We start from the raw sequence: 14,009 nt of genomic DNA on the forward strand, positions 1-14,009 counted from the left end.
AAAGTGTCTTAACTTTTGAGGAGACTAGGATTGTGTTATACAGTGTGATTAGGTTATAATATTTGTTATGGAAAAGCTCGTGGGCACGTTTTTGTATATCCCGGATGTGACAACTATATAAAAACAGAAGAACGCGTGGCATGCCTATCTGTTGTCTGTGAAGTCCATGGTCGTTTTCTTGTTCCTCCTTGTAAGAATAAGGCCATACAGTCACGGGTTCTGTCTAGAGGACTCTGTGTGTGTGTGTGTGTGTGTGTGTGTGAGTGAGTTATTGAAGTTACTTATTCTGGCATTCATTTTTGATACCCTAGGTGAGTGGGTACTTAACCATACTAAATGTTTGGCTTTTAAATATCTAGTTTAAATGTGAAATCATCTTGATCTCTCCTCCCCCCCCTTTTTTTTTTAAGCCACCTGTAAGTATTGACACACGTTTAGGTAACGTGCAACTGCAACATCTTTTATTAAAGTATTTAACTTTTTTAATTCATACTGTAAAGTAACTTGCTTGATTAATAAAAGAACAAGACTTGCACAGTGTGCAAGACTTATTAGCACCATATTCCGTGTAGCATATTTAAAATTCGTTCAGTAGATTTAGAGAAAATAATTAAAACTCTTATTAACGTCATTATTTTTCACTTGGTCAGTATACGACATCATTTCTGTTCCTAAGAACAGTAGGCCTAATTTATAGAAGGCAAAGGTAGATTGTGCGAATTATGTATAAATTGGCTACTTTTGAATAGCGTTCAGTTTACAACGTAGCGTTGTACTCGGTTTTTGTATCGTATGAAATTTGTTAATGATGAAATATCGCGCCGTGTAATATTTGTAGAGGTTTCATTTGTGACGTCAGAGCATCTAGTAAGTATATGTACGTGCCAGTCTTTGAAACCTAAATACTAGCACTTTCAACAAGTGAGCCTGTCTCGTATACAAAAGTTGCATCTGATGAAGATAAACTCGCTTGTAGAAAACGTTATTTGTTCAATCTGCATTGTTTTTATAATTCTAGGCGAAACTATTCTGTGTATACAAGATTATAAAACGTAGTAGTATTGCAAGGTGTTTTATGTACCCATATAATGGCATAACGTGATAATTTATATTCCATTTTCGCTCTGCTAGTGTTATATTTAAACCTAAACATTAAAGCTGTGGCTGATGTTCGTTCGAATAATTGTAACATTTATTGAGAGATGCAACAGATCTACATCTTTTTCTTTTCTTTTGATAATATGAACTTATTTGTCGCTGTGTTTCATTATGAAATTCTAGTGATATAACAAACACTGAGGCTGGCATATTTTTGTGTAATCGTAGTTAGATTTCACTGATGTGTATGTGCTGCAACAAGGAAATCAGTTGTTTTTGCATTATAACCTGAATATTTAAATTATATTACGACTAAATTTCTTTGGGTTATGTAATTCTGCAAGAGAAATTAGAAGTTTGTTTATTCATTTTTTGTAACCTAAATTTTAATGCATACTTTAGGAACATAGATGAACCTCTTAACTCGTCGAGGTTGAAAGTTGACTTGTTTTACACGTTAGCACACAAACGCAGACAGACGGGAGCCAGGTTGTTATCTTTTCCCGCAAAGCACTTGGGAAGCATGAGTTAAAAAAAATAAATCCATGTAACATGCACTTCAATTCTATATTTAGATTATGTCTGATAAACGTTTTAAGTGAAATGTCCAAATAAAAGTGTTAACGCTGTAATACCACAGTTTACTTTTTTTTTTTAATCAATAGAATAAGTTTACTGACTAACAACGCTAAAACAGGAGGTTTGATACCCTGCAATGGATAAACAGAAAATAACAATAACTTTTAAATAAAATGTATATTAAACGAGACCACATATTTAGTTTAGCTCTAAGAAATAGCACGAGATTTCCTTCTGGCAACTGCGCGGTAAGATTTAGTACATACGCTAGTGCCCCGTATGTTTAAATAATAATTTCAAACAAAACTGATCTTGTAATTTCACAAAGTTCTGATTGACGCTTCGTTATATTAGTTACTGTCGAGTAGACACTTAACTATGAACACTTTAGAAGCATATTGATTTTCATTACAACTTGTTATTCTGTGCGGTTTAACAGTTGATATATCTTATGTTGAATTCTGTTTATTCACACTTTCACAGATTGAGTGTAGCTATATTTAACCTGTTAATACACTAAATTAAAAATACGAAATCTTTTAGTCCAACAGTCAAATGTATATTTAGCATTGAAACCCACAAATGTGTCTCATTTACTAGTTTGATTACTATTGTTGAATTCTGTTTATTCACACTTTCACAGATTGAGTGTAGCTATATTTAACCTGTTAATACACTAAATTAAAAATACGAAATCTTTTAGTCCAACAGTCAAATGTATATTTAGCATTGAAACCCACAAATGTGTCTCATTTACTAGTTTGATTACTATTGTTGCGTTTCTTGCAAGGAACATATACGTGACATCTTGAAGCTTTTAGTTGGTTCAGAGACAGCTTTGACCAGAAAAACCTGCTTAGTTATAAGTACTATCACACGTTGTTCTGAATGTTTCCGGGTTATTTTGGCGTTTCTTTTGTGAAGTATATCAAAGTTTTTGTCGTATTTTTGAGATTTCGTTATATAGATAACGTGGTTAATTAAAGTGTTACTTTTATATCCGTAAGCTAACATCTTAAGGCATATACCTTTTTTATTACCTAACTGAGAATATTCGCCGTCACTCTATCGTTATAACTGTAAGAATAACTTTGTGCAGTTATCCTAAAGAAGTCATTTGTGGTTAATTTGTATTTTATTAATGTGAAAGGTAGAAAGAAGACGTGCATGTACTGTTACTATAAAATCTATGTTAAAGATGCAGCATTCTAAGTTGGTTAAATAAACAGACATTATTTCATCTTCATGTCCTTTAGAAGTAATCGTTGTAACAGCGTAAGCTGTAACTCAGCCAGTTGTACTTTCTCAAGCTTGACGTCATCATGGTGATCAGTATGTAGCTGTTTATAGAGTGTGTTCCGGGAAATGGTAAGTAGGGAGTGGTGATTGGGAAGGAAAATGGAAATTTGAATACGAAGTTCTATAGTTGTTTTTTCCAAGAATTGTAAGCTAGGCCTAAGTGCGCTTTCTAATGCTGTGTGAAGATTATTAGTGTGTACTTCACCCCTACATCTGGCCTACAAGTAGTCATGTATTTTATATGGTAATTCTGAGATATTATTACAATCACACACACATACACACACACACACACACACACAATAGTCTGGAGTTTGTTTTATTCTTTGGGAAAAGAGACTGGTATCTTTGTAATCTCATGTTTAAAGCAAAAGTATACAAATATGTTTTTTTTTTGGTATTGTACTTACGAGTAGTCTTAGAATCTTGTGAAAGCGTATGCTTAAAATTTTTATAAACACTGGCTCATCTTGTCATGTGAGTTTTAGATTGTTTTTAAAAATTGCTGGTAACAAGTTTAAATGATGCCCTTTCTTTTCAGTTTGTATTCTTTAATACAATCTGCTTAGCTTTCATGATTAATGAGATGGTGTAGGTTGGTTTTCTCTGGTATCCAGAATAAGGTATCGTGAGTTAGTGTCACTTTCTTCTTTAATTTAAAACTTAATTAGTATACGCTTTGCATTATTTATTGTTAAAAGTTGATATTCCGTGCAATAGTGTCTTCTAATTTAATTGTTTTTGTTTTTTTTTCAAGCGAGGTTCTGACGAACTACTTTCTCAAACAGCTGCAGTTAGTAATGGTGGTATTATGACTCCTAAACCTGGCCATAAAGAAAATAATAATGATGCCAAAAAGGTAAGTAGAATTTTTACTTTGAACAAAGTTAACACAAATCAAATTGTTACCATTTTCTCATTCAACTCTTCCATGTGTCCTTTTACTAGCTCAAAAATATTATTTTTTTTTAAATGTGTTTTTACAGCATTGGAGTAAATAATTGTGAGTAGAATGGTAATCTTTTACTCTGGGAAAGCAGCATTATAAAATGGAGTAATAAACTTCTATGATAATAAAAATAATAAGGTATGAAAAATTACTGGAAGACATTAATTAATATAACAGTTAATTACAATAATTTCAAAGTATAGCTAAAATCATTACCTTTTATTATAAGCTTGTGAACTGTAAATTAAGTATGATGAAACTAAGTAACAGAAAAACAAAAATAAAAGATCCATGAGAGTGAATAAGGTTTATGCTACATCAGATGTAGCAGCATTTCACTAAATGAGAAAAAGTTAAAATATGAAAAGTAATAATACCCTGTAGGATATTTGATTATGTGCAGTGGAGGCATTGTAATTTGATGGTCAGTCTCGTATTTTTTGTTGATAAGTATCCCACCAGTTGATGGTGGGTGGTGTTGAATAGCTGCCTTCCTTCTAGTCTACCATTTCTAAAGTATGGATGACTAGTGTAGGTAGCTTTTGAGTTACTTTGCATGAAACTCCAAAACTAACTTGTTGAATATACTGATGTGGAACTGTTATATCTTGTGCCATAGAACTATATTCTGAGAAATCAGTGTCATGAAAACAATTTCTGAATAAATTTTGAAATTAACATGTTATTTCAGGCAAAGCTGGACAGAAACTTGAACAACCCTTCTCGAGTGGTCCATGTACGGAACATTCCAAATGAAGCCGTGGAGACTGATATCATCAATCTTGGAATTCCTTTTGGTCGAATTACAAACCTTTTGCTTCTAAAAGGAAAAAACCAGGTGAGTTTATTTCTGTTTGGCCATTAACGTGCCAGAGATCTTAGTGTTAATTTACAAGAACTGTATTAGTTTTTGATAATGAAAGAAATTGGATAGAATAAAATAAGTATTTGTTTTCAGTAAGGTTGAGCATTATTTGTTCTCATTAAGAAAGAATTTTAATAGCAATTATTCATTATCGCTCTTTCATGATAGACTTTTCAAGTTTAACATTGTATGAGAACAACAGTCTGGAACTGAGTTTAAAAGAGTGGTTAATGTTTTGTTGTGTGTGAAATGTTATCATTTGGACCAAAGGTATTAGGACAAAACTTCAAAAATGTATGAAGATGAACTTTGCTATGATTTTGCTTTTGTGATTTAGAAATTATTCCATTTTGAAGTTTCTACAGCCATTTGTTTATTTATGGACAAAGAAAGTAATTAAATAATTCCTTTATACCTTTTTTGCATTTTATTTAAATAAAAGAAGTGATAAAATTAGGATAGAGAAAGAAAAACAAAACAAGACAGGGAACAATCTACTAAATGGAAGCTGTAAAATGTATTAGTGATATACCTGAAGTGTATCTTTATAGAATGGTACTTCAGAAAGATACTTCAGAGTTAATCATTTTTTACAGCTGTCGTGATTTAAATAGGAATAAATGTGAGTACTCAACCCAACTACTGTATTACCTCTCACTGCCTACACTCAGTATACAAAAGTGGTTGATTTCATTAAAGTTAATTATTAACAATCAATTTTTGAAGTTGTTAAATGAATAAAGCTTGTCTCTCCAGGTTAGGTTTTTCAAAAGAGTTCCATGATGTGATTGAAATGCTAATATGTACTTCTTGGAAAAACCCCTAAGGAACTGAATAAATAATGCAGCATTTAAGAATACATTAAACCTAATATTGTTGTCTTATCAGAAATATAATTTATTATATTCATACTTAGCCAGCCTAAAAAAGTGTTCCAATCATATGTTAACAAAAGAAGAAATTGTGTGAAAGACTTATTTGGCCAGTAGAGAAATTTAGGAGTTACTAATATGGACAGTCTTTGTGGTGAGCTTGTTCTTAGAGTTTGTTCTGATGGCTGTTTTGGTTTGTTAAAATAGTTATGAGATGGTTTGTAAAATTGTATGTACATTTGTAATAATGGGGACTCTTTGTTACTGATACCAAAAGTTGAAATATTTTTGCCTGATTTTTCCATTGTATATTACTCTGTTGGAATGCATAATTAAAAGAAAACTTGCATAGCTAGATTTTTTTATGCTTGGAATATGTTTCAGCTAAAAAGCATTCAAGTGTCTAATAATTTTCCTAATTTTGTAAGTTTTAAGGGAAAGTAAAGACAGTTTTAACTAATTAGAAACTTAGATTTTATTACTAACTAGCTCTAATACCAATCTAGGTCAGATATAAAGGTAAGATTGCATTATTCTTTGAGTGACACCCTTTGGAAATAGGATGATAATTGATTAAGAAATGCAGTAACTTTTAATGTAATGGAAAGAATTGGACTGGGTCTTACTATCTTGTGTACTAGAAAATAAAGAACTATAGATAAGTATTCATGATTTGTGTTAAGGATATTAAATCTTTACAACTCATGCTTAAGCCTTTGATAGTGTTATATGTCATGGTCCTTCAGTGAAATGTTTAGGATACTTTTATGTAACGTGAACGTTGTTACTTCCCTACTTTTTGTATGATCTTCAAAATGTGTTAGTTGCTTCCAAATAATGACTTGCTAAGATTAATTTTTTAATGACTGAAAGATCAAAAATAGTCTGTAGATGTTTGAAAATGATATTGTATAAATTTGTGTTTGTGAGAAGACTAACATTAACATGAATGGAATTATATTTTTCAGACATCCATTACATACAAAAATATTTCCTTGCAGTATAGTGGTATTAGCATAATTACCTATTAATAGTGCTGTGCAGAGTTTACTTTAATCTTGCTCTTAGTTCTGCATTGTTAAGGTTACCATTATAGCTGTAACCTATAGTAACATGCAAATCACTGAGGGAAAAAAATTGGGACATCTGTATATCATTTCTGAAATTTTGTATCACTGGCAGAACAACAGTGAATTATCTGGATTTTTGAAGGCACTTTAACTTGATAAACTTATAAACATAACTCTTATGTTAATTTTCTAGTCCTAAAATCTGTGTAAATTATATTGTTTATAGCTTTAAAGTGGGAATCTATTTTAGCTACAATGGACCATTGTGTTATTTGTTTACTTCCAGTTAGAGCTTGATGATTTAATCAATGTGATCAAATACCTCTAAGCAGGGGTTATTATCAGTTAGTGTCACATAATTAATCAAAATTAAGATTATATCAATTGCCACAAAAATAATCAAACAGTTGATTAATAAAATTGTAATTAAATTGTCATCAAAATAACCATCTAATCATCATTAAGGTTTATGAATTTTCCAGTTATTTAAATAATTAAAATATTGTCACAGAATCTCCTTGTCTTATCTTTGTTATGATAAAGCTAGTTAGGCTATCTGCCACTGTCACTAATTTTGAACCACCAATTAGAGGGACAACAACCAGCTGATAGCAACTATCACCACTTTTTTTAACAGCAAACTACCAACAAATGGCTAGCAAAACCTTTTTTTTTTTTTCCTTGCTTGCTGGTACATACCATGGTTTGAAGAACACTATACTAATTGAATAATGGGGCCATTGATTAATCAGTTAATAATTACTACTAGTTGTTGAGCTAAACATCCAGTTTAAGCTCTAACTTTCTTCACTATTTCTAGTGGGAAATTAGTAGGCAGTCATGGAATTACATTTTTCTAGTGAGAACACATTCCATTGCTATATTAGTGTGGTTCAATCTTAGATATCCCTTGTTTCAAAACATTAACATTTTGTGTATTGCATTTTTTTCACTAGTGTGGAATAAAAACACTTCATGTTTAAAGTCCTTAATGTAACCCTTCCAAAAGGTTTCAGATTTGGGAACTACCTGCACATGCAAATCACAATACTTTAATTGAACTGCAACAAGAAGGTTGGGGATTTTAAGATGTATTGTCACAGAGGACAAGGTAATTGAATATGCAGTTGATAAATTAGATATTCAACAACCCTATACAGATAAATAATCCATAAACACACTTACATAGCAGTAAAGATTAACGAAACGTGTACCAGAAATTATACACTAAGGATTCCAAAGAACCATGCAAGATATTAAAAATATTCAAATAGACAGCAAGAAAACGAGGATTAAAAGAATATAATAAACTTAAGTTTAAAATCAGATACAATTTTAAAACCATAAACAAGACACCTGTTACAGACTTTCAGAAACTTTATTTTTTTCTGTAGGCATTTCTAGAGATGGCTGATGAGAGAGCTGCCTCAAAAATGGTAAACTATTATAATAATTCAGGAGTTCCAGTTATCCAGGGCCGTACAGTCTATGTACAGTTTTCTAACCATAAAGAATTGAAGACAGACAGCACACATCCTGGTTCGGTCAGTAGCATGGTAATTTTTGTGAAAAAGATTTAGATGATTTACTAATTAAAAATCTAGTAGTTTCCCAAGTTATATGACATGTTTAGAATTAACAAAGAAAATGTCAATAGTTAGAGTAGTCTGTTTATTATGCATATTTTTGGAAATGTAAGAATAGTCATCTGATTAATAAGTTGCAGGTATAACAATCTTCAGTTTTTAACTGTTACACACCAGATATCGACACAAGCAGCTTTACAAGCAGCCCAAGCCCTGTCTAACAAAATTGAAACCCAGGGTGGACCAAACACAGTACTTAGGGTCATAGTAGACAACCAGGTCTATCCCATCACTCTTGATGTTCTATACCAGGTACAGTTTGTAGTTATTGTTCTTATTATCTCAGTTTTAATCAATAACTATGCATGATTGAAAGCAATTTTTTTCTCAGGAATAAAATTTGTTTAAAGTGCTACTTCACTGTGTAACTTGCTTTGGTATCTGTGTATGGTGTTTGTTGTATGCAGTAAATGTAATAGTATAATTTAGTGTACTGTGATTCTGATGAGAATGTCTGTTTCAAATATGTATTAAAAGTTTCAGTAACCTTCAGTATATTATGTCCTTAATTGTTACTTGTTTCTTCTGTTTTGTTTCAGATATTTTCTAGAGTTGGAAAAGTTTTGAAGATTATAACATTCACCAAAAACAGTAAGTATTTGATATGAATAATGAATAAATATTCAAATATTATGTGCTGAAAACAAACATTGTAATGTTATTTGTAAAATGACTGATCTTTTAAATTTTTATAGAAGTATTTAAAATATTTCATCTGAGTGTTTTGTAAAGTAAAATAGGTAAATGTTCTTTTAATGCTAGTGGCAGGTTCTCACACTTAGATAAAAGCTGCGCTACATCATTTGAAATTTAGAAAAAATGTTTAAATGTATTTCAATTGCTTTTGTGTGGACAAAATTACGTAGTCCTTTCTGTGCAAGTTGTTTTTTTTTTAATGACTTCATAAAAACTTGGATATTTAATTTTGCTTTTTCTTAACATATACTTATCTATTAATGAAGAAAGAATTTCTTATGTGATCTGTTATATTTTTACATACATCTATGGCCTCTAAAATTTTAAATCTTCTTGATTCAGTGTTTCTCATGTCATTATTACGATCTCACTTGCAAGGTAATAGTATCATATTTATTTTTCCTTAACTAAATTATGTGACCAGTACTTAGGATTACTATTTTTACATAATTCTTAGAAAAGGTCCTGTCACATTCTTACACAGATATTCAGATCTCCTCTGTTTAATAATTCATTTTTTAAAACTTTATTTTTTCTAAAGAATCTTAGACATTACTGGCTGTAATTTGCCATGTAAAGTTCTGTAAAGAAAAAGATACTGCCTGGTTTCTAACACTGCACACATTATTATTTTTTTGTTTTCTTTTAGACACATTCCAAGCTCTTATTCAGTATCCAGATGTCATCACTGCACAAGCTGCAAAATTGGTAAATAAAGTTTGAATAATTAAGAGGCTGAGAAACAACATTGATCAAAGTCAGTACCAGGTAGTATCTTAAAATACATAGAAACTTGGATTTCTTTAGACTAGTTTAGCTAAATGGAGCAAGCAGAAACAAAATGGTGGATGTTTACGTTTAGTTCATACATAGTGCTGTTCTGTACGTAGAAAAAGAAAACAAGTTTTTAACATATTAAAATAAAATGATTATATAGAATGTTAACATATTTGATCTCGTTTGTAAGAGGATTTCATTTAAATAATTTTGTCATTATATTGACTCTTATTTCTGGGGGGGAAAGGAATCTGCTACTGCAAAAAGTGAAAAAAAGATACCAGAATTTTCTTATTTGTTATAAAGTCCAAGGTACAGTTTTGAAGTGGTTATTAACAGACATGTATGACACTGATGTATTGAAGCAATGCAACATAAGCATGGGTTGAAATAAAGGAGTCCGAGAAAGTAAAGAAATGTGCAAGCATAATGAGGTAAAAGAAGATATATATTCTAATACAAATAAATAAAAACACCATTGAAATAAGAAAGTTTTTCACATATTTTATGTATTATTCATAGCTCCTCAACTGCGAGTTAAAAATCAGTACAGAAATTGTTTTGGGAGGGTGTTTAGGGTATTTGGGGATGCAAAAATCCTTTGACTTGACAGTGATAATTGTATTGGTTATTGACTGAGTAAATCATGAATAGTAGTTTGTAACTGTAGCTTGAGGACAGTTAGTTTTCAAAGTGTGAAGGCCATAGCAAAAGTAATTAACTACTATATATTGATTACAGTTTTAAACCATTAATAAGTCCGAAAAGTTTTAACATTAGGTAACCTGTGAAAGTTATTGATCTTGTAGAAACTAACAATCATGTAAATAAATGTTATTCTTGGTATTTGAAAAATGCAAATGTCACTAATCCAATTCTTTAATTCCTACTGCTGATAAAAATTCAATATCATACAAACTGCTATGCTGGTTAAATGTAGCTGCAAATCTAATACTGATGTATGCTGTGGCTTAAGATGCACTTGTCAACATTACAGTCCCCATCGTAGATGTATATGTGACAATTGTTTGACAAAATTGCATGAATTCCCAGCTAGTTATGTGTTACAAAAATATTAAGTAACTTGAGTAGGCATGATGAACTATAGATCCTGATTTCTGCCTTATTCTTAAATTGCATTGTTACTTTTTATTATTGGTGAATGGTAAATGTTCTGTTACTAAAGCATTGCAACAATAAGTTATCTTGTTCAAAAACATAGTTAATTCTTATCCCAAAAACATAGCATTCTGTTATATGACCAGTACTTATTGATCTCTAATCTGTAAAATTCTTGAAGTCAAGATTTTCATATACTTCAAATAGTTGGCTACTCATAGAACCATTTTCCATTGATCCATTTTTTCCCTAATATTTAGTATCTTGTCAACCATCTACAACTTTATAAGTTAAAATATGAAAAACAGTCATAAGCCTCTACTTGCTAGATTATATAGTTAAAATTTTAATGACACAAATGAACAGTGAATTATTGAAATATATCAATCAAAAATATTCTTACCAATTTTAGTAACATACCACTTTTTGTTATGTGATCAATGCTCATTGATTTATGATTCATATAATCTCCAAAGTTACTTGGAATACAACATACTGTTATAAAGAATGTGTCTTGATAACACTGTAGTGGAGTTATTTCTCTTGCCATTTTTTCCTATTCAAACCCTCTTTCTATTAAACTAGTAATACTATATCTCCAGATGAAGTGTAATTAGAATATTATAGAACTTGTAACAGTAATAAATCAGTATAGATTCAAAAACTTGTGTGTCAAAATTCCCCTCTTACAAAATTGCAATATATTCACAGTATTTTATCATAACCTTATTGTGCTCGTGTAGGTTTTTTGACCTTGAAACCCCTTATTGAAATCCTACTTTAACTTATTGTTCAGATACTTTGATATATCATTAAGTACTGTGTGAAGATATTTTTCTGCTAAATACTAGCTTGAAAACTCAACTATGGATTTCAGATTGTGGCAAATGATCAAGTTCCAACAATTTTTTTTGGTATTAGATCATCCATCTTTTTCTATAAATAATTAAATTAAAAATATACAAATAGAATAACTTACATAATTCTGTTATACTTAAAGTAGTCAAACAAACCAGTGTAATTTTTTTATGTAAACATCTTTGCATTTTTGTACGTGGTAACACACTTTGAACAAAATCCAAATGTTGGTCATCTTGTTTCTGTTGACCCTGTTGGCCTAAAATGGTTGTAAAAAAAGTCCATTTTTCTATGTATTTCAAGGAAATAGTACTTGAAAACTAAACCTTACTGACTTTTAGTTACTAATTTTGCTTGTTCTTTAAAAAATTTAAAGGATAAATTGTGTGAATATGAAATGGTGAGAAATTTCTAACTTCATGTCTCAAAATTACATCTTGTTAAGAAGCTAAGTAAAATTAATTGAAAAAACTTTTATAGGTCAGTGTTTTTTAACATAATTTGAACGAGATTGTTTGAGTTTTAAAAGATGACATTAGTTATACATGAGAGGTTCTCAAGATAGAAATGTAAAAGATATGCTGTGTAGTACAAGTAGTGAAATGTCATTTATTAGAATTTTTTATTTACAAGTAACAAGCATTTTTCAAAAACATGTCTACAGTTAAATTTAATATATCTGTGTATCCTGCAGTCTTTGGATGGACAGAACATCTACAATTCTTGCTGCACATTAAGAATAGACTATTCCAAATTGACAAACTTGAATGTGAAGTACAACAATGACAAAAGTAGAGATTTTACCAATCCTACTTTACCCATAGGAGATCAGGGATTAGACAGTCTTGGGATTGGAGGTGAGAATGAGTTACATGTGTGTGTGTGATGAAAAACAAATCTTTTAAAACTGATCTTTTTTTTTTTTTTCTTGGGTGATTTTTTGTGAATATAGTAGTAGTATAAATTGCATGTTACTGCCACGAAGCTGACTTATTTATTTCAGTAGTGAATAAATGCTTTGTAATTATTGCCTGTTTAAACTTAAAATGATTTTGTCATTTTCTGTTTCTGGCTGCAGATAAAAATTGAAGTTAAAAATAGTGAGTGAATTAGTATCATGTTATGGATATAATAAGAACCTTTTTAGATGTGTGTTGATTAGTTTTTGCCATTCCAGTATATGATTTTCAGTTGTGTGACTTTTTTTTGTGACTAATTTTGTTTTTGTTCATAAATGTATTATGTGTACGAACCTTGTGTTGTGGCACCTCAAGTTAGTAGTGTAGTTTTGCACTTAAAAGAAGCCAAAAATTGTATTTTTCTTATGGTTTTAAATAACTCTTTATTTTACTAATAGAAATATTTTTCTTTTTCTGTTTTTATCGCTTATCCAACAATGAAATGTCTTTGTCATACAATATTATAATTAAAAAATTGCAAGGTTTTTTATGCATGAAATAGTTTGTAGATTTTATTCAACAAATGAAAACAAAGATTTAGTTGCATCTTGAATGTACGGTTTGTTATCCTAAACAAGGTGCTATGGGCATGATGGGATCCCCTTTCACAGGTCTGCCCAGCCTTGGATCACCACTAACAGCTGCCTATAGTGCTGCTGGAGGTATGCTGTTTACCATTTTTGTTTTCCTTAAATGTGTGCTTCAGTGTATATATAAAATGATATACTAACTTTTTTAAGGAAACCTTTTTATTTAACATTTCAATTTTCTGTATTTTTCTTTGAAAGTATATAAAAAAATTTTAATCCTTTGTGTATTTTCAGTTTTTTTTTTATTACCTAAAAGTATGGTTGTTTTCTTGTACAATTTGATCTTTATTTGTTCATTTCTCTTGTCTGGGGTGCACAGAGGAGTATTTCAATTTAAACATTTTTACTTGATGGCATACCTGAAAGTAATTTGAAAGTGAAGATATTTCTTTGTCTTGTCCTAAACTAGAAATTGTTCCATTCACATGATAGAATAATAAAAGAAAGAATACCTATTGCAACATTTAAGAAACTAGTTCTCTTTTGTTTACACAAGCATGCACAATAAACTATATTTGTCACATACACTGCTGGCCAAAATCTTAAGGCCAATGAACATAGAGAAAAAATGTGCATTTCGCATTGTTAGACTCAACCACTTATTTGGCAAGAGCTTTGAAAGATGAAAATAA

The 14,009-nt window shown here is 30.5% G+C and overlaps 1 protein-coding gene across 14 annotated transcripts in view; it reads left to right on the plus strand.

Moving 5' to 3' along the window:
* The window catches only part of LOC143249335 (polypyrimidine tract-binding protein 1-like), a 68,246-nt gene that overhangs the window by 33,406 nt on the left and 20,831 nt on the right, over positions 1-14,009 (plus strand). For 8 of the 14 annotated variants that reach the window (XM_076498984.1, XM_076498989.1, XM_076498986.1 and 5 more), the window contains 8 exons: positions 3,734-3,835; positions 4,617-4,763; positions 8,127-8,276; positions 8,496-8,630; positions 8,918-8,969; positions 9,724-9,782; positions 12,523-12,685; positions 13,366-13,449. In XM_076498984.1, coding sequence (XP_076355099.1) covers positions 3,734-3,835; positions 4,617-4,763; positions 8,127-8,276; positions 8,496-8,630; positions 8,918-8,969; positions 9,724-9,782; positions 12,523-12,685; positions 13,366-13,449 — 892 coding nt within the window. The other 6 variants (XM_076498994.1, XM_076498999.1, XM_076498991.1 and 3 more) reach the window with 5 other exon arrangements.

Source organism: Tachypleus tridentatus, chromosome 4, assembly GCF_004210375.1.
Source record: "Tachypleus tridentatus isolate NWPU-2018 chromosome 4, ASM421037v1, whole genome shotgun sequence".
Lineage (NCBI taxonomy): Eukaryota > Metazoa > Arthropoda > Merostomata > Xiphosura > Limulidae > Tachypleus > Tachypleus tridentatus.